Source organism: Mus caroli, chromosome 5 (genome assembly GCF_900094665.2).
Source record: "Mus caroli chromosome 5, CAROLI_EIJ_v1.1, whole genome shotgun sequence".
Lineage (NCBI taxonomy): Eukaryota > Metazoa > Chordata > Mammalia > Rodentia > Muridae > Mus > Mus caroli.
The window spans coordinates 135,967,168-135,994,486 of record NC_034574.1 but is presented as its reverse complement, the minus strand read 5'-3'; the positions used below and the strand labels follow the sequence as shown (position 1 = coordinate 135,994,486).

Below are 27,319 nucleotides of genomic sequence, written 5' to 3'. Positions count from 1 at the left end.
CTATTTCCCAATATTCTTGCCAGGCCTGGGGATGACAGATTAGGGAGTTGAAGAACATAAGTCCAGTCTGGCCTCAATCTCCAGTCTTTCGTGCATTTGACTGCTATAGTCCACAGTATCCCCCTCACGCCTTGAATAGGCTGCCCCTCTGTCTGCCACACCCTGCACACACAAGTAAAGCCAGAACAGATCAATCTCCCAGCCACACCCTTGCCCATGTCAGGGTCAGACAAGCGCTGCCTGAATACCCACAGAGGGTCACTACCCTTCTCCACCATCATGAGATCCAGGGAGGGTCCGGTGGACAGGAGGACGGGCTCCCGACACGTCCTGGCACGCGCAAAGGTAGACCTAGGCTGTCGTCTGGCGAGAAGAGATGCTCGCTGGGGCTGGACGTCGTGGGCAGGGGTCCCTTGAAACGTAGAGGAGCAGATAATGCGGGGGTGCTCATTGTGGGTAGCTATAACCATCCTCCATGCATATGGGGGTGCGACGCAGCAGCTCCCTGTCTACATCCAGAGCTCCGGGACGCCCCATGACCGGAAGTGCCCCCCTCGTGGGCGCGGACAAGGCGGGGCCGGCGGGCGGCACTTCCGGTGCCCACGCGCCGCCGCCTCCTCCGCTGTCGCGCAGCTCGCGGCCGTCACTTTGTGTAGTGCGGGGGGGAGTCCCCGGTGGTCACAGCCCCCCACCCCCCACGAGTCCGTGTCTCGCTCCGGCTTGGCCGGGCCCGGGCGCGCGCGCGGTGAGTGGGGCGCGCGGATGCGGCAGGTGCGCGCGGGCGGGACGCGCGCGCTGGGGGCGGTGGCGGCGGCAAGGCTGGCCGTCATGGATGCTCGAGAGCTGGAGGCCTCGGGCGTCCGTGGGGAGATCGCGGGACTGCAGGGCCCGTCCTTGGTGGGGTCGGAGCTGCAGCTGCACGAGCTAGATCTTCCAGGCCCCTAGATCCCCCCAATACCGACCTGGGCCTGCGCGGCACGTCAGGGATGGCTTAACACCCTAGAGGGGTACAGACTCCAGCGTGGGAGGGGGCGGGCCGGGGACGTCGTGCACTGCACCTTTGCAGGGTGCTAGCGCCGCCTTCTCCAGCTTAGGGGCGGGAGCTGAGCCGGAGCCGCCCCCGCCCCCTAGAGAGACACCTTCCAAGGAGGGCTGTCACTACTCCCGCCCTAGGGCGAAGTGGAAGCTAGGTACCCTCCCCCCATCCCCCAGAGGGAGGAAGAAGAGAGAGTCCTGGAGCCCTACAGCCAGCTTTGTGACATTGAGGGGCCGTGGCCTAGCCTGCTTCATCTGTAAATGGAGGCTGGCTGGACTGCTCTCTGCTAAATCTGTTGCCCCCAAGATGGGTGGTGGAACGCGTTGGCAGAATCTAGGGTGCATTATGTGGACACAAGAAGGGAGGGAGGAGGTGCAGGTACCAGCGAGGATCAGCCCACCTGCTCAGCCTGGGTGGGTGGCATTGGCATTTTGTTTTGGTTCTGTCACTGGCTGGGCCAGGGGGCTAGCTGGCCTGGTTGAGGAGCCTGCTCTGGGGGGTCGTGGATGACCTCCAGGGAGCAACCCTGGAGAATAGGGGCTCCGGAAACTGGGCAGATGGTGAGGAGTGTAGTGAACAGGGAAAGACATTCTGGACAAAAAAGGGTCTTAAGTCAGTGGGGCTACTGAACGGGAATGAAGGCAACTAGCCACAAGTGCGCACGTGCAAGCGTGACCCCATGCAAACATGCTCCTTTACGTGGATCCCCTGGATTTGGGACTTTTCTGGAGTTCCTAACTTTTAAACTTTACGATTGTGCCTCTGCACACTCCCTTCTATGGACAGTGCTGCACCCCGTTCTGAGTGTCTGCAGCGCTGTGCCCTAGGCTCAGGACTTGAGTGGAAAGATGTGTTGAAGTGACACAGTGATTTTTGCCTGATGAAGCCGTGAACTTGACACTGCATTCTAATCCAGGATGAGAGGTTAAGGAGAATGGAGCAGAAAGGCGTTCTAGGGACTGATTGGCAGGAGTGGGGCTAAGAATATCCCAGGAGGAGGGGAACCCCCAGGGCCTGAGTTGCAAGAGTATGAACTGACCTTCTCCTGGTCAGACTGGTTTTCAGAGCTTCTGTTCTGAGTCCTGGGTCAGAGCACCTGGAGCATCAGGCTTTTCTTGGCTTCTGCCCTGTCTCCCTGTCTTCTCATGGCTTTTTATTCCCCCATCCCCACCCCCAAGACAGGGTTTCTCTGTGTAGCCCAGGCTGTCCTGGAACTCACTCTGTAGACCAGGCTGGCCTTGAACTCAGAAACCCGCCTGCCTCTGCCTCCCAAGTGCGCCACCACTGCCCAGCTAGAGGCTTTTAATAGGCTTTTTTTCCCCCCTCTCTCTTTTTCCCTTCTTGCTCTGTCCTAACAAGCAACTCAAGGGAGGATGTATTTGCTTGGGCTCACAGTTGAAAGGTACAGCCCATCACGGTGGGAGAGACACGGAGGCCACAGCAGGGGGCAGCTCCTCACACCCGCAGCATCCACAGTCAGGAAGCAGAGAGACTGATGCTGGGGCTCAGCCTGCTCTCTCCTTCTCATTCACAGCAGCGCCCCAGCCTAGGGGATGGTGCTGCCCACGTTTAGGGTAGATCTTCCCACCTCAGTTAACCTAATCTAGCCACTCCCTCACAGACATCCCAGAGGCATCTTCTCTTCTGTAACTTCAGATCCTGTCAAGTGTGCAACAGTAACCATCACAGGACTGGTGCACAGACTCCATTTTATCCACTGTCCTCTCTGGTGACAGAGACTCTTCATGACTTCTGGGGTGGGTTTTAGTTTGGTGTACCCTTCCCTCAATCTGTGGCCAGCCTATTGTGGAGTGTGACAGTTGTGTCCTCACAAATATTTTTTTAAAATTCCACTATCCATGTCATTAACTGTAGATCTCTGGACCTGTCTTTAATAAGTACTGGAGTGGCTACTGTGTGTCTGGGCTAGGAATGAGGGGGAAGAAATTGGGACTCTTTATCATCCCTCAGTTGAATATTCTTCAGTAAAGAAAATGTGCATGCGGCCTGGGAAGAGATGTAGCCAAGGTGGGCTGCCCCCTCTTCCTCCTCTTTGTGTGCAACATATGTACACAGTTTTGTGTGTGCATATGTGCATGCAGGTACATACAGTGTGCATGTAGATAACAGGTCAGCATAGCTGTCTTCCTTGGTCACTCTTCATCCTATTATTTGAGGCAGTGTCTCTTTGAACCCTGAGCTTACCAATTCAGATTGCCTGGCCAGCACAGCCCAGGGCTTGGTTTATAGGTAGATAGCACCATGTTCTGCATCGCCCCGCCTCCGTCCCCCTCCCTCCAGCTAGAGGATTGAATTCAGGTCTCCATGCTAGTGTGGCAAACACTTGAGTTACCTCCCCAGATCCAGCCTCCATCTTTCCTTGGGCCCTTGCATACAGCAGTCTAAGCTTCAGGATGTCTGAAGTCGCTGGCCAAGGTGGTGGCCAGACAGGCATTAGTTCTGTGGGTGTCTGGGCTCAGCATGACTCTATAGCCTTAGGCCTGAGTAAGTCCTTCTCTAGGTATGAGGTAGGTGGTGGTTGGGAAATCGCTCCCATAGTGTTCTCAGTGCCCCTGGGTACTGGCCAGGACAGCATAAGGCAGGCTTGTGTTCTTACCCTTCAGGAGTCTTCCAGTACCAAAGAGCCCTGGAAGGCGTGGGCGCTTCTCTTAGGCCTAGTTTTGTAGCCTCAATCTTTGAGACAGGTGCTTTTAAATCTATAGTGCTCAGGGAACAAGACAAAGGGGACTTTCAGATGTCAAGAGTCCTAGCCTGTGGGTTTGGGGGCAGGGGTGTGGTGGTTGGTGCCAGTAGGGATGATCAGAGAGTCCTAGCTACTGAGATATGGGGTGGGGTTCATTTCCTTTTGTTTTGATTGCTCTCTCTCTCTCTGTCTCTGTCTCTGTCTCTGTCTCTGTCTCTCTCTCTCTCTCTCTCTCTCTCTCTCTCTCTGTGTGTGTGAGAGAGAGAGAGTGTGTGTGTTTGAACAATGTGTGTGGAGGCCTGAAGTCAATGGTAGATGTCTTCAATTGCTGTCCACCGTAGGGTTTTTGAGACAGCGTCTATCACTGAGTTGGCCACCTCGGCTGGCTGGCAAATCCCATGGAACCTCCTGTCTCTGTCTTCACAGTACTGGGATTACTGGCATGTACCTCAGGCCTAGCTTTTACATTCTAAAGAATGAAGTCAGGTTGTCACACATGTGAAGCAAGCATGTGACTGAGCCACCTCCCCAGTACCAAAGTCTAGATTTTAATTAAAAACAATGTATGTGCAAGTGTCTTGCCTCCACATATGTCTGTATGTCTGGTGCCCACAGAGAAGAGAAAAGGGGATGGGATCCCCAACACTAGAGTTAGAGATGGCTGTGCGCCACCATGCGGGTGCTGGGAATTGAACTCAGGTCCTCTAGAAGAGCAGCCAGTGCTCCAAACTGCTGAGCCATCTTTCCAGCCCCTAGAGCATAGGTTTTAAAGATGTCTGAACAGAAGGGATGGGATAGAGGTGAGCCCAGCCTAAGCAGGTTGCTCACGTGTGCCCATGGGAATACGAAGCCCAGTGGTCAGACTGTTCTCATGGCCCTGGGCATCTTTACCTGCCACAGTCTGCTTTTAAGCACCCCGAGGCAATGCTGTCTGCTGGCGGTGGCTCCAGTGTCTGCTGTGGCCTGGCATTTCAGGATCTTTTTGGAACTCAGCATGCATGGGTGGCCTGCCTTGCTTTGCAAAATAGTCCCATTGAAATCTGAGATACTTACAGGACAGGTACTGGGTGGCAGGGTGGTGAAAAGAGACATAGGAATGAATTCATGAAAACCCCAGGGGCTGGTGAAATGGCTCAACAGCTAATGGCACCTGCTGTCAAGCTTCATGACCTGAGTCTGACCCCTGAGACCCCTGTGGTAGGGGAGAACTGATTCATGGGAGTTGTAGTTCAATCTCCACGTTTGGCATGACAATGCATCACTACTCCACAAATTAAACACCAACCACAAAAACATAAAAAAAGCAAACACAGCTGCCCCACCCTGGAGTGCCACTGGGCTGTTGGTTGGTTTTGTTTTGTTTTTTTTTTTTTTTTTTGGTAGGCAAGGAACATTTTAGTGGCTGTAGGACCTCCGCTCCTATCTCATTAAACCGGTGGCTTTAGGCTCCAGGCCAGGCGCAGCTAAACTAAGTCTGTGGCATCAGTGGGGAAGCAGGACCCTGTAGGCCCCTAAGGTGTTGACATTCATCCATGTTTATTCTCTGATCCTCCAGCGGGAAGGAGTGTCATATCACGTGTCACCATTGCTGGTCCGGTGATGAGCCAGACTCCATCTATGTGGCTGGGAAGGAGTAATGCATGCTCATGGCCCTCCCTGTCTCGCCCTTGACTTACAGAAGGGGTTCTGAGAGCTTGTTCCCTCAAAGAGACGAAAACAAGAGCCTTCCTGCACCCCCCAAGCCGCATAAGTCCTTGTAGTCGACAGTCCTCGGGGCCCGGCCTGGTCCATGTGCACCAAGGGCTGGGTAAGCCTCTCTGCTTTCTGTGTGGGACAGGCTGCCCTTTGTAGATTACACTCACCCTTCAGGAAACATGGATCCCTGGGGCTCTGTTGGCTGCATTCCATGCTCCTGGTCCTGGGTGACTCACCCAGGAACTGGTTGGAGCTCCCGTTAGACACATGGCTGCTGGTGAGAGAACAGAAGTCATGTCCCAGAGGCTGGTGGGGAGGAGGGAGCGCCTTAGGTGGTGTTTCTGGGCATGCCAGTTGCACAGCCTGAGAAGGCAGACAGAGCTCAGTCCCCCCTCAGCTCTTGTGGCCTCCCGTGCAAAGTGCCTCTGTGTTTCAGGCCATACGGAGGCTCTCTCCCAGGGACGATGGCTGCCCTTCAGACTGCTCCAGACTCCCCAGCTACCCAGCTGGAGCCAGCGGGAGATGGGTCAGAATGTGATGCTGACCCCGAGGAGGAGGAGGAGGAAGAAGAGGAAGAAGAGGTAGTAGTAGAAGAAGTGGCCACACCGGTGCAGGAGGTGGCGGAGGTAGAGGTGGAGGCCAACTCAGCAGACAATGGTGGAGGTGATGATGGTGATGGTGGTGATGTGGAGGAGGTCCTGGCAGAGGAGCAGACTCTGAGCTTAGGGACCCAGGAGCGGCATAGCAATGGTGGTCATGCCAAGGCACCAGTTCTTCAAGGAAAAGGTAAGAATGGGACCCTGCTGCTGCTGTGGAGGCTGAATGGCTGGGGCCATGAAGGTGGGACTGGGCCCGGATCTGAAGTGTGGGAGGAACCAGGAGCCCCATCCTGCTTGCCAGCCAGGTACCACTGGCTCTAAGCAGTCTTCCTTTTAGCCCTACAGACCTCCCGGGTGTCTCCCACTACTCAGGATGAAGATGTGGAGGAAGAAGAGGAAGAGGAAGATGAGGATCATTTCCTGACCCAGGTGAGCTGCTTTCTGCATATGCAGCTGAGGGCACTGGTCAGCCTTTCTGTCTTCAGTGACCTTATACCTGAGGTCTCGAGCCCTCTATGGGTGGTGCTTCTCCAGTGAGGACAAGGCTTCAGGTTCCAGGCCCAGGGTTTATGTGGTCCCCCCTGGTCCCTGTCCCTTCCCAGGCCATCATGTTGTCTCGAGCACTCTAGCTATCGCCCACTCAACTGTGGAAGTCATGGCTGCCCCACCCTCACTCCCAGTCAGGTTGGGGTCTTCTAGAATGACTGTCCCCTTCCTGGGGTCTGTTTTCCTGCTGTTAGGTCAGACGTCAGCACCCACACTCAGTTTGGTTGGTACCACCTATTCATCCTAACCCTAGCCAAGGTGTTTGCTGGGAGGGGTTGATGTGACAGAGAAGGGGCATGAGGCTACCGAGGGCCTCTGCCCTCTCTGCATCTGAGGTTCTCCTCTCTGGATAGGCGAGGTCTGAGAGACTGCAGTACCATCTGGGCATGTGTAGTTCCATCAGTGATGGGGTACTTACTGGGCTACATCCCCGCCGTGTTTTCTGACCTAATTTCAAATGGGTGTTGGAGGCAGGGCATCCCTTCAGCCTCTCTCCTGTGGCTCTGTGTTCCTTAGGGCCTGGTGACTTTTGAAGATGTGGCCGTGTACTTCTCTTTGGAGGAGTGGGAGAGGCTGGGTGTGGACCAGCGGGATCTGTACCGGGAAGTAATGCAGGAGAACTATGGGATCCTGGTCTCCTTGGGTAAGGAAGGCCCCCAAGGCAGTCTGCTGTGAGGGCACAGAGGGCTCAGGGTTTTGGAGAAGTCAGCCCATTTTGGCCTCTGGGTGCAGGGGGTCTGAAGTAGGCAGAGACATGCTGTGAAGCTGTTGGTCCACCGGCCTCTCAACCGTACAGCCTCGGAAGCAGCTCCTCTGGGTAGGAGCGGAAAGTGTGGGTATCCTGATGGCGAAGGTGTATGGGGTGGGTGTGGAAGGAGAGCTGGGTATGGAAGCAAGGCTTGCAGGGGTGGACGGTTGGATCTCCGAGCATAGGGGGCGGGAAGGGCAGAGAGCAGAGGATTTGAGTGTGGACAGGGATGGCTTTGACCCCATTGGGGACAGCCACCCCTGCAGCTGCCATCTGTCCTCCTGGGCAGGATACCCAATCCCTAAGCCAGATCTGATCTTCCACCTCGAACAAGGAGAAGAACCTTGGGTTGAAGATGGCCCCCATCCGGAGGAGGGAGATGTCGTCACTGGTGTCTACACGGGTGAGTGAGACACACGCCTTGGGGGGTTCTGCTAGCATCATTGCTCAGAGCTGTGCCCGCCCAAGTTAGCCTTTACCAAGGAGAGTGCTCAGCAGACCTGTTCGTGGTCTCTCTGCCTCCCTGATGCAATTAATGCTGATGTGTTGGCGTGTGGAGTGGCCGTGAGGAGGCAGGGAGGCTGCTGTGTGTTGGCCCCTGCTGTCAGCTCCCAAGTCCTCATGGCCCAGCTTCACAGAGGTCTAAGGGCTAGTGTATGTCCTTAGAGAACCTTAGGGGTCTGAGAGGGTTGGTTGGTTGGTTTGTGTTTTGCTTCTTCCTTTATAAATGAGTGGTGTTGACAAACTGGCACAGAAACCTACCAAATTGTCAGAGTGGTTTCCACACTTGGACTACCCGGTTTTCTGGCTTGCCCACCCATCTGGCCATTTCTGCATAAGGGTACCCCTCAGTCTCTCCCCTTCCTCTGAAACCATCCAGCTTGGGTTTTCTGAGAGAGAGCCCCACTCCTATTGGAGGCTCACCAACTGACGAGGCTGGCTGGCCCGTGAACTCCAGGGATCTGCCTATCTCTGTCCCTCCAGTGTGTGCCGCCATGCTAGTGCCCTTCCTCCCCCCGCCCCCCTGCCCTGCACTGGCTCAGGCTCTGCCTGTTCAACTCCCTAAGCCGCACATTATTCATACGGAGAATAGTCTGAACTAAACCTGTAGATTCCAACCTGAGCATGCTGGCTCCTAGTCACATGGAATATGCCATGGGTTCTGTGAGCCTCATGAGGACATTGGAGTGATGGAGACCCTTGTCTGAAAGGTGTCTCTCTCTGGGGGCTAGGGTGTCATCAGCTGAGGGTGGAGTTATCATAGATGTATTTTAAAACGAGAAAACAGGAAACCTCACTCTGGTAACATGCCTGTGAGTCCTCACACCAGCTGAGAGGCAGCAAGGAATCCAGCCTTCTTCCAGATGAAGCCCCGAAATAGGTAGTGTTCTTGAGGGCCCAAGTGGGAGGTGCGTTCTATTCATGGGTACGTCTAGAAAAACCACTTAGAGAGAGCGGGACAACACTGATCAGCCTCTTGAGTGTCGGTTGGAGGGGTGCCCTTGTGTGCCATTCCCTTGAGGGGTCCAGGGGAAGAGTCTGGCCCTTTTCAATGCAGGTGACACCAGGTCACAGGTGCCACATAGCTATGCACCTGGATGGGAATTGGAGGCTCTTTAACTCTTTAATTGGAGGATCCGGTTAACTGGGTCAGCGCCTCTGTGCTATCCGTGGCAAGCCATGGTGTTGGGGCTGGTGGCCTGAGATGTCTTTCAGCACAGCCCTTTCTGCAGAGTTATCAGTTGGCAAAGGATCCATGAATTTTTTTTTTTTTTTTTTTTTTTNTGTCCTGGAACTCACTTTGTAGACCAGGCTGGCCTCCAACTCAGAAATCCACCTGCCTCTGCCTCCCAAGTGCTGGGATTAAAGGCGTGTGCCACCATCACCCAGCAATGACCATTTTTTAAATAGTGGTTCCCAACTTTCCCAATGCTGCAACCCTCATGTTGTGGTGACCACAACCATAAAATTATTTCCGTTGCTACTTCGTAACTATAATTCTGCTACTGTTATGAATCTGTGTTTTCCAGTGGTCATAAGCAACCCCTGTGAGACAGTTGTTTGACCCTCAAGGGTCACAACTCACAGGTAGAAAACCACCGTTTTAAAGCCTTTTTATCTCAAGCTTGGTGTGTGGGTGCCTTTAAGCCCAGCACTTGGTGTGTGGGTGCCTTTAAGCCCAGCACTCAAAGGCAAAGGCAGATGAATATGCTTGGGTTTGATGCCAGCCAGGGCTACCAAGTGACACCATGTCTCTAGAAAAAAAGAAATCCTATGTGGGGTCAGAGGACAACCTCGGGCACCAGTCCTCAGCTTCCACCTCATTGGCAACCGGGTGTGTGTCCGACTCACACTCACAGGACCTGCTGGCTGGCTGGTGGGCTCTCTGGGACTCTCCTGTCTCTCCACAGGGTTAGTGGCTAGGCTCATGCACTGTGCCTGGCTTGTCATTGGCACTAGGGATTTGAACTCTGGTCCTCATGCTTGCATGGTGAACACTTTACTCATAGAGCTATCCCTCAGCCCCCAGGGCGTGTCTGATGTGTCACATGACTGCCCAGAAGGGATCCAGGCGTGATGGCAGGATCAGGGAGGAGCTCTGGCTTAGTGAAGCCCTCAGGTCTTCTTCCCTCTGAGGACAGTGAGTGGCTCATTGTCTGCCTCCCTTTTTCTCTTTTTATTGCCTCTGCCCAGCAGTGCCAGCTGGGAACTGAGACTGGCTGAGTCTGTCCCTAGGCTGGCCATCTGGGACTTCTAAATTAGTCTTGCAAGACAAGACTCTAATGTTCTCTCCTCTATCCCTTGTGAGTTCAGCTGTACATGACGTGTGGGCACCTGGCCACGTTCCTTCTCTCAGGTGTTGCCACTTTGTATGTGATACTCAAGAGTCCCCCTGCCCTTCAGCCTGGTCTCTAGGCATCCCAGCAACCCTGGTCACCACCTTCAACCCTTCACTCCTACATCATCCACACAAGCTCATCCTCACCCAGCTTCCCTCCCAGGGCCCTTGGTCGGTATGCACACCCTACATGGTCCATCCCAGGGCCCTTGGTCCGTATGCACACCCGACATGGTCCATCCCAGGGCCCTTGGTCCATATGCACACCCGACATGGTCCATCCCAGGGCCCTTGGTCCGTATGCGCACCCCACATGGTCCTGGAGAGACCCCTGCTCCAGGCTCAACCATTTCCTGCTTCCAGTCTGACTGGAGAAGGCAGGCCCTGAGTGGCTGCTGCCCCGGTTCTCTGTGTCTGCCTGGCCTTATGCCCTGAGACAGATCCTCGCTGCTTCCTTCCCTGGCACTCCAGAGGCTGTGTTGGCTGGAGCAGAACTGGCCCTGTAAGGGCAAGTTCCACTCCCTCTGTTGAGGCTTCTGCCCACTTTCCTTTCTTGAATGTGCATGTGTGCAGGTGTGCGTGGAGGCCAGAAGTCAACAACCGGAGCTGTCTGCCTTGTTGAGACCGGTTCTTGATGGGATCTGGGGCTTCATGACTAGGCTGGCTGGCCATTGAGCAGGAGGATTCTATCCATGTTCCATGGCCTTCCCTATTCAAGAACACGTGCTGGGATCTGAACTCGGGGGTTTGTACTTGTGTGGAGTGCCGGGACTTCCCATCTTCCCAGCCCATTTCAGGAAGTGAAGTATAGACAGGAAATACAACACCCAAGACGGGACCAGTTTAAACAGTAAGATGCAGGAACTACAGAAGCATCGAGAAGCTGGGCGGTGGTGGCCACGCCTTTAATTCCAGCACTCAGGAGGCAGAGGCAGAGGCAGAGGCAGAGGCAGAGGCAGAGGCAGAGGCAGAGGCAGAGGCAGAGGCAGAGGCAGAGGCAGAGGCAGAGGCAGAGGCAGAGGCAGAGGCAGAGGCAGAGGCAGAGGCAGAGGCAGAGGCAGAGGCAGAGGCAGAGGCAGAGGCAGAGGCAGAGGCAGGTGCCTCTCAGTTTGAGATCAGACTGGTCTACAGAGTGAGTTCCAGGACATCCAGGACTACACAGAGAAACCCTGTTTTGAAAAACAAACAAACAAACAAACAAACAAGCATTGAGAATCCAGAACTAGCAAGCAAGCACAGCTGTGGTGGGGAGTGGGGCGTGTCTGGAGCCCCTCATGTGACCCACACTGACACCCTGGGGACAGCTGGTATCCATCTGGGCAGACCCAGCAACTCTGTTACCTAGTGCTCAGTTCAGCTAAGTGGAAATGAGCACAGGTTTGGGAGAGCCACAGGGGAGAGGTCTCTTGGCCAGGGGCAGTGCATGAACACCATGGCAGGCGGAGTCTGGCCACAGATAGGGTGACTTGAAAGCAAAGGTTCTCATCCTGTGGTGGAGACCTCTTCAGGGTCGAATATCAGATATCCTTGTGCATCAGGTATTCACACTATGATTCATGACCACAGCAAAACTCCTCATGAAGTCACAATGAAATAATTCTATCAATGGGGGTCTCCACAACACGAGCAGCTGTAGTAAAGGGTCCTGACATTAGGGACGCTGAGAACTGCTGCTGCAGAGGGTCTCTTGGTGGGGTTTCACTTAGCCGTGCCCTGGAGGGAACCTGGAGAGGAGAGTCCTCTAGTCCTGGCCGGGCGCCCAAGGCTCTGGGATCCTGTCGTTACCCAGGTACCTGGTCTGGGTGCAGAGGGAGGGAAGAGCTGAGGGGACTTCGGCAGAGAGGCTGGCTTAGCACCTAGAGCAAAGGGGTGGACAGGTGTCCAGGTGCTGGACGGATGCTCTGATGGGATGAGGGAATGCTTATTCTGCCCAAATCCCTGGGACAAAGGTATACAGGAGCAGACCCAGCTCCAGTTAACACTAGGGCCTAGGTCCAAAGAATGGCTGCTCACCAGCAGTGGGAGGGCAACCCAGTGCCCATCCCCAGAGAAGGGCTGCCTGCTCCAGACCCATTAGCTTGTCCACAGCTTGGCTTGCAGGGCAGATGTCAGTTAGCGGAGCTGGCTGCCTTCCCAGGCTGTAGTTCAGATGCCTCCCAGGCAGCCCGCAGTGAGGCTGCCAGTATCTATAGACTTCCACACCATTTGGGTATGCCTCCTCCCTTGGGGACTGTCCCCAATAAGGGAAGGAACTTTCTCTGAGCTCATCTCCAATTGGAGATGGGGGCAGGTGGCATGAGGCAGGTACAGATCTTATTTGGGGACATCAGGATAACAGATTGTTAATGGGAGGAAAATGGCAACTTGACTGGGGACCTCTGTGCCTGCAATACCTTGTCAGCATCAATGGTTCTCTACAACTGATGTCAGGCTGCCTCCAAGACCACCAGTGCCACACCCTGTAGCTTTGGAAGGGACTGGTCGCTCAGGGTCCCTAGGGTAAAAGATCTAGGTGAAGGGCCCAGCCTGGCCCATGCAGTCCTCTGAAAATGCAGAAGACTGGAGGCATGTGCCATGGGACAGCCCCTGGGGTGCAGTTCAGTGGAATAAGTAGTTTGGGGCTTGTAAATCCCCAAACCTGTAAGGCTCATACCACCAGCCGCTATGACAAAGAGGCCGTGACCCAGTGACATTTGCAGAGATGGGGGATACTGGTAAGAGCCCTCAGTCCTGAGGGTCTCAACTTACTACCTTGGCCCTGGGCTTGTGTTCCCCTCCACTGGCTCCTCTCTTCCCTTACCTTGTGGCCATACTATATAATTTGGCTAGACAGTGGGCTGTGCGCCCCTGTGTCTTCCTGAAGGCCTGCCTCATCACCCTTCACCTACGGTCAGATCCTTAGAGGAGCAAATGTTAGGTGGAGGCAGCCCCACCCCCACTTTACTACTCTGTGGGTCTGGGTTTGGCCCTCAAGGTCACCCTGCTGCCCTCCCCACTGCCTTCCAACTGTTAAGGGACACACCATAACCCCAGGCTTAAAGTCTCACAGCAGGCATGTGTATCCTCACCTGAGACTTACAGAGACCGGCTTTGTGTGATGTCTGCTCCTGGAGTGGCTGTTACTGGAGATGGCTCTGAGCACACTCTGAAGCAGGAAATGGGGGATCAAAGCTGGTCTCTCTTGGGGTTCTCCTGTCCCAGTAGCTTCCTGAGGTATCAGCTTGCGGTAGAGCCAACTCTGACTTCCCCAGGGCTAAGGGGTGGCCTCTGCACATCACTGAGCGCAGTGCAGGCCTCATGCTTGCTCTGCGGTGGTCACTGCCAACCTGAGGGAGCAGTGAGACCCCCCCCAGGCCTCTCTCAGGCTGTCCACCCTACAGAGCTGTGTGTAGCGGAGCAGGGTGCAGGGGCTCACCATTCCCAGACTCTAGAGAAGTCCCTGCCCACCCTCCCAGCTCTTGCCAGGACGAGGTTCCTGGAGCGTTGCAGACTGGCTCAGAAATCCAGGGATTGTATCTGTTACTCTGCATTGGCTTCCCTGCCCTACTGGGCTCTGTTAAACACTAAAGCCTCTCACCACAGCCTAGGGAAGGCCTTCTGATCCGACTGTGGCCAGCTTCTCCCTGCCCCACGACTGTTCCTGCCTTCCCAGGTTTGGGAAGTTGTGGCTGAACAGAGAAGGACATCCAGCCAGCAACAGGGGCTCTCCCTGCCAGTCATGGACACAGGGCCGGCCGCTTTTCATTACTCTGGTGGCCATATTGGCAGCTGGAGGTAAACTCGGTTTTACAGATATTTCCATTTAAAGCGTCTAAATTGTGTATTACCATAACGGTGTTGCAGACGAAGGAAAAATGAACCCATTTCCTTGCCATACAGACAGCATGCTTAAGTCCTCGCAGCTCTCAGTGGCTTCATGTGTGTGGTACTGTGAATGACAGCTAGAATGCACAACCAGGGCTGATGATGGGGTACTTGACATTAGAAGCCAGCCCTGGTTTTGAGACTTCTTGGCCCAGTCTCTGGCTTCTGTGGTCCCAGCTCACCCAGGCCAGTGGCAGTCTAAATGGGCCAGACCTTTGCCCTCAGAATTAAGTGGGTAGTTGGCTTTTAGTGCCCTACCTGCAAGAGCTCCACCCTTCCAGTTGCTGACATCTGAGGTGGATATGATGAACGGTGTGTGTGCGCGCTCTCTCTCTCTCTCTCTCTCTCTCTCTCACACACACACACACAGAGAGATGCTCTGAACACCTCAAAGTGCTGTGTCTCCTGGGTGCGTTGTCAACAGGTTCATTTCATGATCAAGGTGATCCTACAGACTTGATTCTAGAGCCCACAGTTCTCAGGAAGGGCAGTAGGGTGCGTTAGGCTGTGCATCTCGGTGGGAATCACAATACACGCACCCTCGAAGCTGCCCCTGAGTTTCACAAATGGAGAGTTCAGGAAAATGAAGCCTAGGGGTGACCTGTAACAGGGAGGAACTCATGAACCCACATGCACACCTCCTGGGGACTCTCTAAGGTGAGCGCCCACATGGTTCTCCCTGGCTAGCCATTTGTGTTTCTGCTATAGAAAGGAGCTAACTCGCTAGCCACTGGTAAAGTAGGACACTAACTCGCTAGCCACTGGTAAAGACAAGTAGAGGAGAAATGCTGAAGGTGGGCTTTACAGAGGGCGTCCTCCAGGCTGTGTGCCATGTTTGGGGACTGCAGGGCTGCAGGTTTCCCCTCCAGTGCTTTTCCTGCACACAGGAACCTGCTGATAAACTACCTACTGTGCAGTCTCCTATCCTCCACAGACTGGAAAGCCCTAGGGGAACCCCATCTTTCCTGGCCTCCATGAAGTTCCTAACTGGTGGGAGGCCAGCAGCTTTCCTGCTGTGGAGCTGCCCAGTGTTGGCTGTGGCATGCACCACACCTGAGTCTGTTCTAACGATTTCAGGATCTGGCTGCCATGTAGGCCTGTTTCCCTGCCATCACCCTTTTCTCTTTTCACCCTCAGGAGCCTGGTTCTGGAACGATGACATAGAGGACCACGAGGAGGAAGATGACGAGGACTTCCTTGCTGAGATGGCTGAGGAGGAGAATGAGCCCCCGGGGCTATGGTCTGCTGCCTATGGAGTGGGGGATGTGCCTGGGACTTGGGGTCCCGACGACTCGGATTCAGTGCAGACTCCAGAAGGTTGGGGACCCAACCCAGGCAGTCTCGGTATCCTGGCGGAGGAGGCTGAAGCAAAACATTTCCTGTCTGGCCGGGAGCCCGGGGAGAACTTTCTGGTGCCCTGGGCATTTCCCGCAGTGGCTGTCCCCATCGGATGTCCGGAGACCACTTGCGATGTGTGCGGCAAAGTGTTTCCGCACCGTTCCCGCCTGGCCAAGCACCAGCGCTATCACGCAGCGGTCAAGCCCTTCGGCTGCGACGAGTGCGGCAAGGGCTTTGTGTACCGCTCGCACCTGGCCATCCACCAGCGCACTCATACCGGCGAGAAGCCCTTCCCGTGCCCAGACTGCGGCAAGCGCTTCGTCTACAAGTCGCACCTGGTCACGCACCGGCGCATCCACACCGGCGAGCGGCCCTACCGCTGCGTCTTCTGCGGCGCGGGCTTCGGGCGGCGCTCCTACTTGGTGACCCATCAGCGCACGCACACCGGCGAGAGGCCCTACCCGTGCCTACACTGCGGCCGTAGCTTCAGCCAGAGCTCAGCGCTCGCCCGCCACCAGGCTGTGCACACCGCTGATCGTCCTCACTGCTGTCCGGACTGCGGCCAGGCCTTCCGCCTGCGCGCCGACTTCCAGCGTCACCGGCGCAGTGGCGGCTGCACGGAACCCAGCAGCGGCGATGGCGCGCGGATGGCTCCCCACGAGGTGGGGATGGCTCCCAATGAGGTGGAGATGGCAGTCGCGACTGTAGCCACGGCGGAACCCGAGGAACTGGAGGCCGCGCCCGCAGAGACTGAAGAGCCCGAGGCTGGTGTGGCAGATGGAGACACCGAGGCTGAAGCCAGACAGGACGAGCAGGTGGTGGTCGCTCCGGCGGCAGAGGCGACTGTCCCGGACAGCAAGAAGGACCCTGAACCAGACAGGCGGTTCCGTGAGATGGGCAACGGCCTGGCTGAGGGCGAAGGGCCTTCCTCGCATCCGTTCGGCTTCCACTTCCCCATGCATCCCAAGTCCTGGCTGCATCCGGACGGTTTCCCCATGCTGGGGTTTCCCGAGTTCTCCGAACGGCTGCAAGCCGATGGACGCCATCTGCCCGGCCCCCTGGGCTCCCCGCTTTCCCTGCAAGGCATGGGGTTGGCCTGCGACCCGTTCCGCAGCGTGGGCCCCGGCGCCGGGGTGGATGGTGGCCTGCGAGCATTCGCGCCCGCCGTCCGCTCGTTGCTGTCGGAGCCCGCGCCTGCGGCGCTGGCGGAGGAGGAGAGCCCGTGGATCTGCTCCGACTGCGGCAAGACGTTCGGGCGGCGCGCGGCGCTGGCCAAGCACCAGCGCTACCACGCGGGCGAGCGGCCGCACCGCTGCGCCGACTGCGGCAAGAGCTTCGTGTACGGCTCGCACCTGGCGCGCCACCGGCGCACGCACACGGGCGAACGGCCCTTCCCGTGCCCGGAGTGCGGCGCTCGCTTCGCCCGCGGCTCGCACCTAGCGGCGCACGTGCGCGGCCACACCGGCGAGAAACCGTTCGTGTGCGGCGTGTGCGGGGCGGGCTTCAGCCGGCGCGCACACCTCACGGCGCACGGGCGCGCGCACACGGGCGAGCGGCCCTACGCGTGCGCCGAGTGCGGCCGGCGCTTCGGCCAGAGCGCCGCGCTCACGCGGCACCAGTGGGCGCACGCCGAGGAGAAGCCGCACCGCTGCCCGGACTGCGGCAAGGGCTTCGGCCACAGCTCGGACTTCAAGCGGCACCGACGCACGCACACGGGCGAGAAGCCGTTCCGCTGCGCTGACTGCGGCCGCGGCTTCGCGCAGCGCTCCAACCTCGCCAAGCACCGGCGGGGCCACACGGGCGAGCGGCCCTTCCCCTGCCCAGAGTGCGGCAAGCGTTTCTCTCAGCGATCGGTGCTCGTGACGCACCAGCGCACGCACACGGGGGAGCGGCCGTACCTGTGCTCCAACTGCGGCCGGCGCTTCTCGCAGAGCTCGCACCTCCTCACGCACATGAAGACGCACCGCGGGCCGGGCGGCGCGCCGGCGCACACCTCCTCCACCAAGGCCCAGGCGCCTGCCAAGGCCACGCCGCCTCTGCCCCCACCGGGCTCGGGCTCGGGCTCCGGAACGCTGCTCGAGTTCGCGGGAGGAACCAGCTTCGGCTCCGATCCTGCGGCGTTCGCCGGGCCCTCCGGCAGCTACGAGGAGAGCATCCTGTGAGCCCGTCGAAGAAGCGCGGCGTGTCCTCCAGCTCTTTGGCGGGCTGAGGATTCCCACTCTTGGGTGCTCGGGTCTCTCCCGCCTCAAGCTTCAGATTTCGCTTGGGTGCGCACGGGCCGCCACCCTGACCAAGACCGACCCATCCCTCGATCTGTGGTGCAGGGGTGGTGGGATGGCGGGCAAGGCCTATTAGTTCATCACGGATCCGGTTCAGGTGCCGTAGAGCCCCGCTGCTTAGGAGTCTGTCACCGGGCTCTCTGGTGCATTTGGGTTTCTTGGTGGGTTTGGCCTCTACTCATTCTCCTTGGGAGATTTGGGGACCGTCTTCCTGTCATTTGAGTGAGTCCAGTAAGTGTTCAGAACCTAGTTCAAGGCAGGCAGGAACCTCAGTAGGTTTTGGGGGAGATAGAGGTACGAACGGGGTAAGTTTTTGTTCTGTCGCCTGTAGGTATTTATTCCCATCTCTTATATGACCCGAAGAGTGTGGGAGGAGTTGAAAAAGCAAGATACCAAATGCGTAGCCAGGTCGCAGATATTGTCCAGGACCCTGGGGAGTTGGAAGCCTTATTCTTTGGAAATCCTCACTCCAACCTCTAAACAGGTCTGGCAAGCGCTGGCCACCACATGGACTTTGGTATTACTATCCTCTCTCAGTTTGTTCTCTAGTGGCTGTAAGTAGCACACATGGACATCTTTGGGGTGCCTGGTGTGGGCTCCTATAGACACTGTTCTCACTTTCATTTCCTAGCAGATCCCTCCCCTGGAGCAGGTGGCTGTGGAGCCCTGTGCGCAGTCAGCCTTTCCACAGCATTGGGGTGGGTCCGGGGAATCTTCCCGCTCGTCCTGTAAAAAGGGCCCAACATCCTCTGCAAACCTCTTCACACAGCCTCTGTAATCACCCTACATTAGGAGCAGGTTTCTGCCCTGGGTGGGGCTCCACATAAAGGACCCCCGTGGAGCTGAGCTCACAGCGCCTTACTATGCAAGGCCCCTTACAGTGGACAGCTAACTTTCCAGCCCTGACTGTTGGCACCTGTGGTGTGGCTCACAGGAGCCCCTCCCACCCTCCATGAATTCTGGGCCAGTGTGACTGGGGACTAGAGAAGTGAGATTTCCACCCAACTGCATTCCCTTTTAGACCTAGATCCTTTCTTGTAGCATAGACATGACCTTGGGGCCCAAGAGCTAACAGGCAGGCTGCTAGGTGCTGGGTGGGTAGTCCATGGGTGGGAAGAGAGCCTGGGTGGTGACGGACAGAACTTAGCCTGACCTGTGCTGTCGAGTGGGGAGGAAGACATGGGTCCTCGTTGTTCAGCAGTGGATATCTGTCCCTCGTAATCTCTTTCCACATCTTCTGGGACATGAGCTTCAGATCAAGCCAGGGCAGGGTGGTCCGGGAGGGTGCCACCCATCCCTCATAGTCTCCAGTCGTTTCCACCCTGCCCACTCTGCTGTGGTCAGGAGGACCTAGCTTTAATAAAGACGGAGAAACAAGCTTGGGGACTGGACTCTACTTTTGCCCCACCTTGGTGCCTATTAGCGACACTCACTCTGGAAGGCCCATCTCCTTTCTGACATTTCCCCCTTTGAGAAACCAGAATCGATTCTGGCATCATGGATTGGGCCTGTGTCCACCACATCTTACTGGGATACCTCACACTGCCATGAATTTGGAACAACACACATGGGGCGTGACTGTGACTGGCTAACCTTCCAGGTTCAGAGAGAGGGCCTCGTCTCCTTTCTGGGAATGCCGACCCCTGGCCTGCCCTGCCCTTTTCTCAGGGACTCCAATGCTCAGTGGCTTGCCTACTCCAGCTCCACGGAGGCGTGACCACCACCAGAGTTCCCAAACAACTCCCTTTAAACTGGCTTTTCTTAGTCTTCCAGCTGATCTTTTCCCAATGGGTTTGAAAGAAATATGCAAATATGATTTGAGACATGGGGATAAAGGAAACTGGCATCTCCATTAAAACAACGAACAGGCCGGGCAGGGGATGCAGCTCAGTTGGTACAGTTTGCGTGGTATTCCCACTTTCCATCCCCAGAACTCCATGGTGACATACACATGTTACCCCAGCATCTGGGAGATGGAGTCAGGATTGGGGAATTTACCATTCTTTTCAACTCCATGGGTTTGAGGCCAGCCTTGGCTACATAGAGCCCCTACCTCAAAAATAACCCAGACTTCCAGGAGGCAGGTGCTTATTAAGACATAAAGATGGGTGACCACAGCCGGGCAGTGGTGGCACATGCCTTTAATCCTAGCACTCAGGAGGCAGAGGCAGGTGAATTTCTGAGTTCAAGGCCAGCCTGGTCTACAGAGTGAGTCCCAGGACAGCCAGAGCTATACAGAGAAACCCTGTCTCAAAGAGAAAAAAAAAAAGAAAGAAAGAAAGAAAAGAGAAAAAAAAATTGGTGACCACAGATCTTAGTCTACTGAAAGGCCAAGCAATCCGGTGATAAAGGTCACCATTGACTGCAGCTGGAGTTTTTTTGTGTTGTGTCAATCCTATGATTAGGGGAAAAATTCTCTTTATTCTCAAGGAGGAAGGAGCCCCAGTGACCTGTGAAATGTGACCAACTAAGGGTGACATTTGGAGGACTGAGCCTGGCCATTCCCTCCCTCAGCCTCCATTTTCATCCCAATGACCCTGTTTTCTCAGCCTTTGTACTTTTTTTTTCACTTGTCTCTTTAGACACTGCCTTCCTTCTCTCTCTCTCTCCTCTCCTCTAATTATTTAATAGTTTTAGATTCAAATAAGTTTCTCTTTCTTGTTCATCATTTCCCCTCAGGTTATAAGTTAGATATGAATTGTAAGAACTCCAGCAGTGGGGGCTGGAGAGATGGCTCAGTGGTTAAGAGCACTGGCTGCTCGTTCAAAGGTCCTGAGTACAGTTCCCAGCAACCACATGGTGGCTCACAACCTCTGTAATGGGTGTAATGGGATCGGATGCCCTCTTCTCGGGTGTCAGAAAACAGCTACAGTGTACTCACATAAATAAATAAATCTTAAAACAAAGAAACAAAACCCAAGGAGCTCTAGCAGTGTGAGACACCAAGTTCACCTTCATCTCCCTGACAAAACTCATTCTACCCAGTACCCAGTACCCAGTACCCAGTACCCAGTACCCAGGATCCTGGGCACACGCACATCTATATGGAATCGGTTCAGGTTAACAACGTGCTTTAGATACTGTGCTACAACTGGCTTTTCCCCACCATGTCTACATCCTAATACTTTGGAAAGCAACAGTTGGAGGATCTCAAGTTCTAAACGAAGTCTCAACAACAGGGGACAGCAGAGAGGGCTCAGCAGTCAACAACACTGGCTGCTCTTCCAGATGAACTGATGGCAGCTCACAAGACTTTGGTCCCAGGGGACCTGACATCCTTTTTTGGCCTATGAAGACATGGGGAACGTATGTGGCACACAGACATACAGACAGAGCACCCATACAGGAAATGGAAGCAACAGAACAAGTTATGCTAAATTAAATCATCCGTGTTCCTATCTACTTTCCCCATTTCAGACGTATTTCTCATTTCACCTGTTACAATTATAACATGTGTCTCTTGGTTTGTTTGCTTTTTTGTTTGTTAATTTGTCTGTTTGTTTTAAATATGTGGGGCTGGTTCGATGGCTTGGGAAGCAAGCACTGATCACTCTTAGAAGAACCAGCTGCAGTTCCCAGCAGCTCTGTGGCACAGTACCTCCAGTTATAGGGATCTGACCCCTCTTCTGACATACATGCTACACAGACATACACTCACACAGAAGAAATTTAAAAACCGTGGATGTATATGAACATGTTTGCATGTGTGCACGTGTTTACAGGATTGAGGCTGGCGTTGGATGTCTTCTGCAATCGCTTCTCGGCCTTTTGGCTAAGATCAAGTGTAGATGTCTTCTGCAGTCACTCTCCACACTTCCCTCCCTCCCTCCCTTTCCTTTTTTGGTTTTTTGAGGCAGTTTCTCTGTGTAGCCTGGAACTCGCTTTGTAGTCCAGGCTGGCTTTGAACTCACAGAGATCTACCTTCCTCTGCCTCCCAAGTGCTGGGATTAAAGGCACACAGCCACCATGTCCAGCTTCACCTTTTTTTTTTTTTTTTTTTTTGAGACAGGGTTTCTCACCAAATTGCTGGCAGGCTAGTGATCCTCCTGCCTCCCTGCCCCAGGAGTTACTGGGGGTTAAACTTGGATTTCACGTTTGCATAGCAAGAACATCTACTGAGCCATCTGTCCAACACCTTGAATATGTTTCTCTAAAAGGCTGTATAGAGAGGAAAGGCCTTACGAAGCAAGACCTCTATGTATGTGGCTATCTACTTCAGGCTGACTGGCCCACTCATCTTGCCTCTGTCTTCCAAGTGTTGGGATTACAGGCATACACCACCACGCCTTGCTGTAGATATCATTTCAACAAATACGCTATCAATTTTTTTGTTTCAACCCCAAACTAAACCACCTATCAGACTTGCAGAAACTCACAATTTTACAAGGCCATGGGAGGTGCAGGGTGCTGAGTCTCATACATGAAAGATGTGACATTTTGTATAGTGGACAAATGGTTCAAAAGATATGGGCCATCAGGAGGATTATCTGAAAGTGAACAAAATCAGATCCTTACCTCACATCACACATCAGCAAATAATGTAAGCAATAAAGGCATGTGCGAGCTAAACTACCCCAAATAAACGTCCCATGTTAGGAAATGGAGGAAACCTCGAGTTGTCAGTTTCCAAAGTGACATGGGTCAGACTGGTGGCTCACATTTGCACTCTCACACTTGTGGTTAAGGCAGGATTACAACCATGAGTTCAAGGCCTATCAGGGCTGCAAAGCGACACCTGTATCTCAAACAAGGCAAAACAAGGGCTCAGTGGGCAGAGTGCTTGCCTCGCCATCCTGAGGACCTGCGCTTGATTCCCAGAACCCATGTGGAAAGTGCCGATACCATCGTGGGTGGCGGATGGGCCGCTGTCTGCTGAGCGAGGACCAGTACTTGGGTTCCACCCCCAGGTCCCATGTATGAAGGCTGGACACTTGAGGGGCCCACGATGATGGGAAGCTGCATACAGGTGGCTCCTGACACAATGCCAGTGCGACCATTTTACAGCAAACAACGGAGACAGCACCCAAAGTACACTTGAAGTTGTCCTGGGGCATCCACACACATGCATACATGTGCACATATGAGCACATTCGAAAACCATCTTACAGGCTGATGACAGCTTAAGGAAGCGTACACAATTGTTTCAAGTTCATTTTCAATGCTCAGATTATTTACATCCAAATTTACAGACAATAAATCTCTCTATTGACACATCAAAATAAATGATTTACCTAAATTCCACTTCTGAATTGCATAACTCCTACAGAGTGTAATGCGGCACCAGGCTGTCCTGTTGTTATTAACAGAATGTCCCGAAGTCACCTGGTTTAGAAACAGTCTCTTAGAAAAACAAAAAACAAAACCCACAGTCCAGACACGGAGTGGCTCTGTGACGTCATTCCGACTTTCTGTTGTCATGACTACACGATATACACGGTTGGCAGTCATCACCAGGCACCGCATCCAGACAAGGTTATGTTCACTAAGGTTCTGCTGCTTTGAGGAGAGAGACCCTTTCAAGAAATGACCTTTTTGAACTCTCTGGATTTGGGTCCAAGATTCTGAGAAAGGCTCACCCCACAATGAAAACTTCCCTGGAGTTGCGTCCCATCATCTAAGGAAGAACGCACTCAGACGACGTACGGAAGACAAAGAGGGAGCGGCAGAAGGCACTGGGTGAAGTGTGCCCCAGTCCGCTGTGTGTGTGCTCACTTCCGAGGGACAGGAGAACAGAGCACGGTCGTAACCACAGCACGTACCGCGCTACCCAGCCATTGAGTTCTACACACGCGTAAGCATCCTCGGGAGACAAGCGAGCCAATGGTGTGTAGAAATGACAACATCCTAAGTCTAGTTCTTTGTTGTCACAGAGTACAGGGAGTGCTAAGGCTATTTCTTACCTTTACAGACTTCTGGCTTAGTTTAAAATGATCTATTCAGAGTCTTCTATTTTATAGATACATTCCATCTTTGCTATAGTTGGGGGAGGGGGAAAACCTGGCTTCTTTACAGAGGACAGAATCCTGTGCCAATGACCCAATGCATTTGAAAACCCAAGGAAGAATATGAGAAAAAGCATAGTTCGTAACTTCAGTGACAGTGCATATGAACATAGTAACAGGGTGAGGACCTTCCTTAGAGTGGGTAAGCTCCCCAGACGTTACAAAGTAACAACACAGCACTTTTCCAAATGTGATTAAAACAGAACGCGAGACTTCTGTGATGGCTACTGAAACAAAACCAAGAGACCCCAAGCCCTGTGCCCCTAGGGAATCACTTACCAGTTTAGTGTGGCAAACTCAGCTAACCAGACTGGCAACTTTACATCCTGCAGTTATAGAGGGTACTTATTTCTAGCAAAGTATTACTTTTAATTTTTTAAAAAATGTATTTATGTTATGTATATGAGTACACTGTAGCTTTCTTCAGACACACCAGAAGAGGGCATCAGATCCCATTACAGATGGTTGTGAGCCACCATGTGGGTGCTGGGATTTGAACTCAGGACCTCTGGAAAGAAAAGCAGTCAGTGCTCTTAACCGCTGAGCCATCTCTCCAGCCCCTCTTCTTTTAATTTTTACAGAAATGTCCTTTAGTGTTAGCAGTTGCCAAAGGAGTGTGCTTCCCCAGCTCCTTCAGTCGAGTCAGTTCCCTGATGAGCAGTTTAAGTTATGCTGAGACGGATTTATACATTCTGACTCCTGTGTAGCCTGCTGTGTGCTCTTCTCACAACTGTGCTTCCTGCCCTGTGGGTTTCTGATGAATCTATCTCTCACAGACTTGCTCGTGCTTATTTGTGTGAGCTCTCTGACAGAGGTATCCTTTGGTATGCCCGAGTGTGGTTCTGAGACCAGCGGGACACCAACCTCTGCAGATTAAGCCCCTATGTAAGATGACATTGTGACTGTGCACACCCTATGTACTTTAACTCGCCTCTAGAATATCTATGACACTTAATACCATATAAACGCAGTATAAAGAGCTGTTATATTGTATGAAGAGCTGTTATATTGTACTACTTAGGGAAGAAAGGCAAAAAATATTCTGTACACATTCAGCACAGAGAAACCCTTTTTCCTCAGAGACGGAGCCTATGGGTACCTGGGGCCACATACAGCAGGGCTCAGCTGCAGACCGGAGTTTCTAGCTCACTGAGAGGGTTGAGTGTGGCTTTAAAGGAGCCGTCCCACATCAACCAACCCCATTCCCGCTCCCTCTCCTGTGAGTTCTCTGATGGCTATTGAACGCGGACTTGTGGTAGAATTTCTTCCCGCACTCCATACATTCATAGGGCTTCTCTCCTGAGTGGGTCCTGTGATGCACAGTGAGGTACGACATCCGAGAGAAGGCTTTCCCACACTCGTTACACTCGAAGGGCTTCTCTCCCGAGTGGATCCTGTGGTGGATAGTGAGATACGACATCTGGGAGAAGCATTTCCCACACTCGTAACACTCGTAGGCTTTTTCTCCCGTGTGTGTGCGCTGGTGTCTGTTGAGGGCTGAGTTCTGGCAGAAGGACTTCCCGCACTCGTGGCACTCGTAGGGCTTCTCCCCTGAGTGAATTCTGTGATGGATCGTGAGGTAAGACATCTGAGAAAAGAACTTGCCACAGATGTAGCATTCGTAGGGCTTCTCCCCTCTGTGAATTCTCCGGTGTCTACAGAGGGCTGAATTCTGGTAGAAGGTCTTTCCACACTCGCTACACTCATAGGGCTTCACTCCTGAGTGAGTTCTGTGATGCACGGTGAGGTAGGACAGCTGCGAGAATAATTTCCCACACTCGTTACACTCGTAAGGCTTCTCCCCCGTGTGCACCCTCTGGTGTCTCATAAGGGCCGAGTTCAGGTAGAAGGTCTTCCCGCACTCCGTACACTCGTAGGGCTTCTCCCCCGAGTGGGTTCTGTAATGCACGGTGAGGTACGACAGCCTGGAGAAGAACTTGCCGCACTCGTTGCATTCGTATGGCTTCTCGCCCGTGTGCGTCCGCATGTGGGTTGTGAGCGTGGACTTGCGGCAGAAGCACTTGCCACACTCGCTGCACTTGTAGAGTTTGACGCCCGTGTGGATCTTCTGGTGGTCATTGAGGGCTGACTTCTGAGAGAACGTCTTGCCACAGTCGTGACAAACATAGGGCCTCTCTCCCGAGTGCGTCCTCTGGTGCTGAGTGAGGTGCGTCTTCTGGCAGAAGGACTTCCCGCAGTAGCCACACTTGTAGGGCTTCTCGCCCGAATGGGTCCTCTGGTGCTGAATGAGGTGCAGCTTCTGGTAGAAGGTCTTTCCGCACTCAGTGCACTCGTAGGGCTTCTCCCCGGTGTGCGTCCTCTGGTGGACGGTGAGGGTGCCCTTCTGGCAGAAGGACTTCCCACACTGACTGCACTTGAAGGGCTTCTCTCCTGTGTGAGTCCTCTGATGGATGATGAACTTGGACTTTTTGCAGAAGGACTTCCCACACTGCTGGCACTCGTAGGGCTTCATTTCCATGAGAGAATCCTGGTGGGCACTGAGGTCTGACGGCTGCAGGAAAGCGACCTCAGAGTCATTCCAGTCGCAGGGCTCCTCTTCCAGGTGATTAAGAAACACGGTGCCCTTGGGGAAGGATTTCTGGCACTCAACGTATTCAAAGGGCTTCTCCAAAAAGTGACCCTTCCGATAAACGCCTTCTTCACCGAGAGGGTCCTCATCTCCATCCTCACTAAATTCGTAAGACTCACCTCCAGGTTGTGTTTCCTCCGGCTTGCTGCAGGGGAGGGGCTTCCCACACCCGGCACACACATTGGGCCTCAGTTTTGCATAGCTTCCGTCGCTTCGGATGAACGCTGAGACACACATCAGGCTCTTCTCACAGGAGTTGCACTGAGGGAGGGCCTTCTGTGAGGGAAAGGGCTTTGTTTCTCCATCAGTGGCCTTACTAGAGGCATCAGCCCGGCTTCTGTAGCTGAACACAGCTGAACTTGTCTGGTTCTCTTCACCTCCCTGGTCTTCCTCCATCAGCCTGCTCATGTGCCGGATCTCATCTGAAAAGAGGCAGAAGTGAATGAATGTCTGCATATTTGCCTATGTAAGGCACGGCCTGAGACTGACACAGGGCCTCGCATCTGGTGTCTAGCCTCACAGCACTGCTAAGGCTAGCTCACTCTGCTTATTCTTTTGGAATAACATGGACAGATCCCGTTGGCGGGGAAGGAGAGTAACCGGATGAAGCCCAGCACCTTGGATACAGGCTGCTTTGGAGTATTTTGTTCACAGACCCAGAGCGATAACTGGTAAATGCAATGCTGGAAAAAAGGCCTACGGAAGAAATCTCAGCAAACAGGGAGAGCCTTCCAGGGACAGCCAGCCAGGAGCACCATTGCACAAGAAAGAGAACAAGATACATGGAAACAGGGCCTCGGTTGACGCCGACAAGCACTGCTCCCTGTATCACTTCACACTGGGAGAGACATTAGCATCTTGGTGTGGCTGACCACACGCACGCTGAGCCATATCTCTGGACATGGCTAACCACACGCATGCTGAGCCACATCTCTGGACATGGCTGACACACTGACAAGCTGAGCATTGTCTCTATTCTGCATCCTTCCATGCTATTTTGAGTTTCCATCCCACAATAATGTCACGTAAGTTTTACACATAAACTTTTTTCTTTTTTTTTTTTTTTTTTTTTTTTTTTT

General features: G+C 54.0%; 2 protein-coding genes across 4 annotated transcripts in view; one reads left to right on the top strand and one right to left on the bottom strand.

The window, feature by feature from the left end:
• The first annotated feature begins 597 nt into the window (after nt 1-597).
• Nucleotides 598-19,025, top strand: Znf316 (zinc finger protein 316). The gene is made up of 7 exons (XM_021161717.2): nt 598-745; nt 5,419-5,547; nt 5,872-6,221; nt 6,372-6,463; nt 7,097-7,223; nt 7,618-7,731; nt 15,169-19,025. Exons 3-7 carry the CDS (start codon nt 5,900-5,902, stop codon nt 17,529-17,531), a joined length of 3,018 nt encoding a protein of 1,005 aa, XP_021017376.1. The 5' UTR covers nt 598-745; nt 5,419-5,547; nt 5,872-5,899; the 3' UTR covers nt 17,532-19,025.
• Nucleotides 19,026-22,789: 3,764 nt separating this feature from the next.
• Nucleotides 22,790-27,319, bottom strand: part of Znf12 (zinc finger protein 12) — a 20,480-nt gene continuing 15,950 nt past the window's right edge. For all 3 annotated transcript variants that reach the window (XM_021161722.2, XM_021161721.2, XM_021161723.2), the window contains one exon: nt 22,790-26,662. In XM_021161722.2, the coding sequence (XP_021017381.1) occupies nt 24,840-26,662 (1,823 nt within the window). In that variant the 3' untranslated portion in view covers nt 22,790-24,839. The remainder of the gene's footprint in view (nt 26,663-27,319) is intronic.

Bases quoted from the DNA above. Each gene is read 5' to 3' on its own strand.
- Znf316 (XM_021161717.2), top strand. From the start codon at position 5,900: ATGGCTGCCCTTCAGACTGCTCCAGACTCCCCAGCTACCCAGCTGGAG. The intron at 6,464-7,096 runs GTGAGCTGCTTT...TGTGTTCCTTAG, and splicing joins AGGATCATTTCCTGACCCAG to GGCCTGGTGACTTTTGAAGA. The intron at 7,732-15,168 runs GTGAGTGAGACA...TTTCACCCTCAG, and splicing joins CGTCACTGGTGTCTACACGG to GAGCCTGGTTCTGGAACGAT.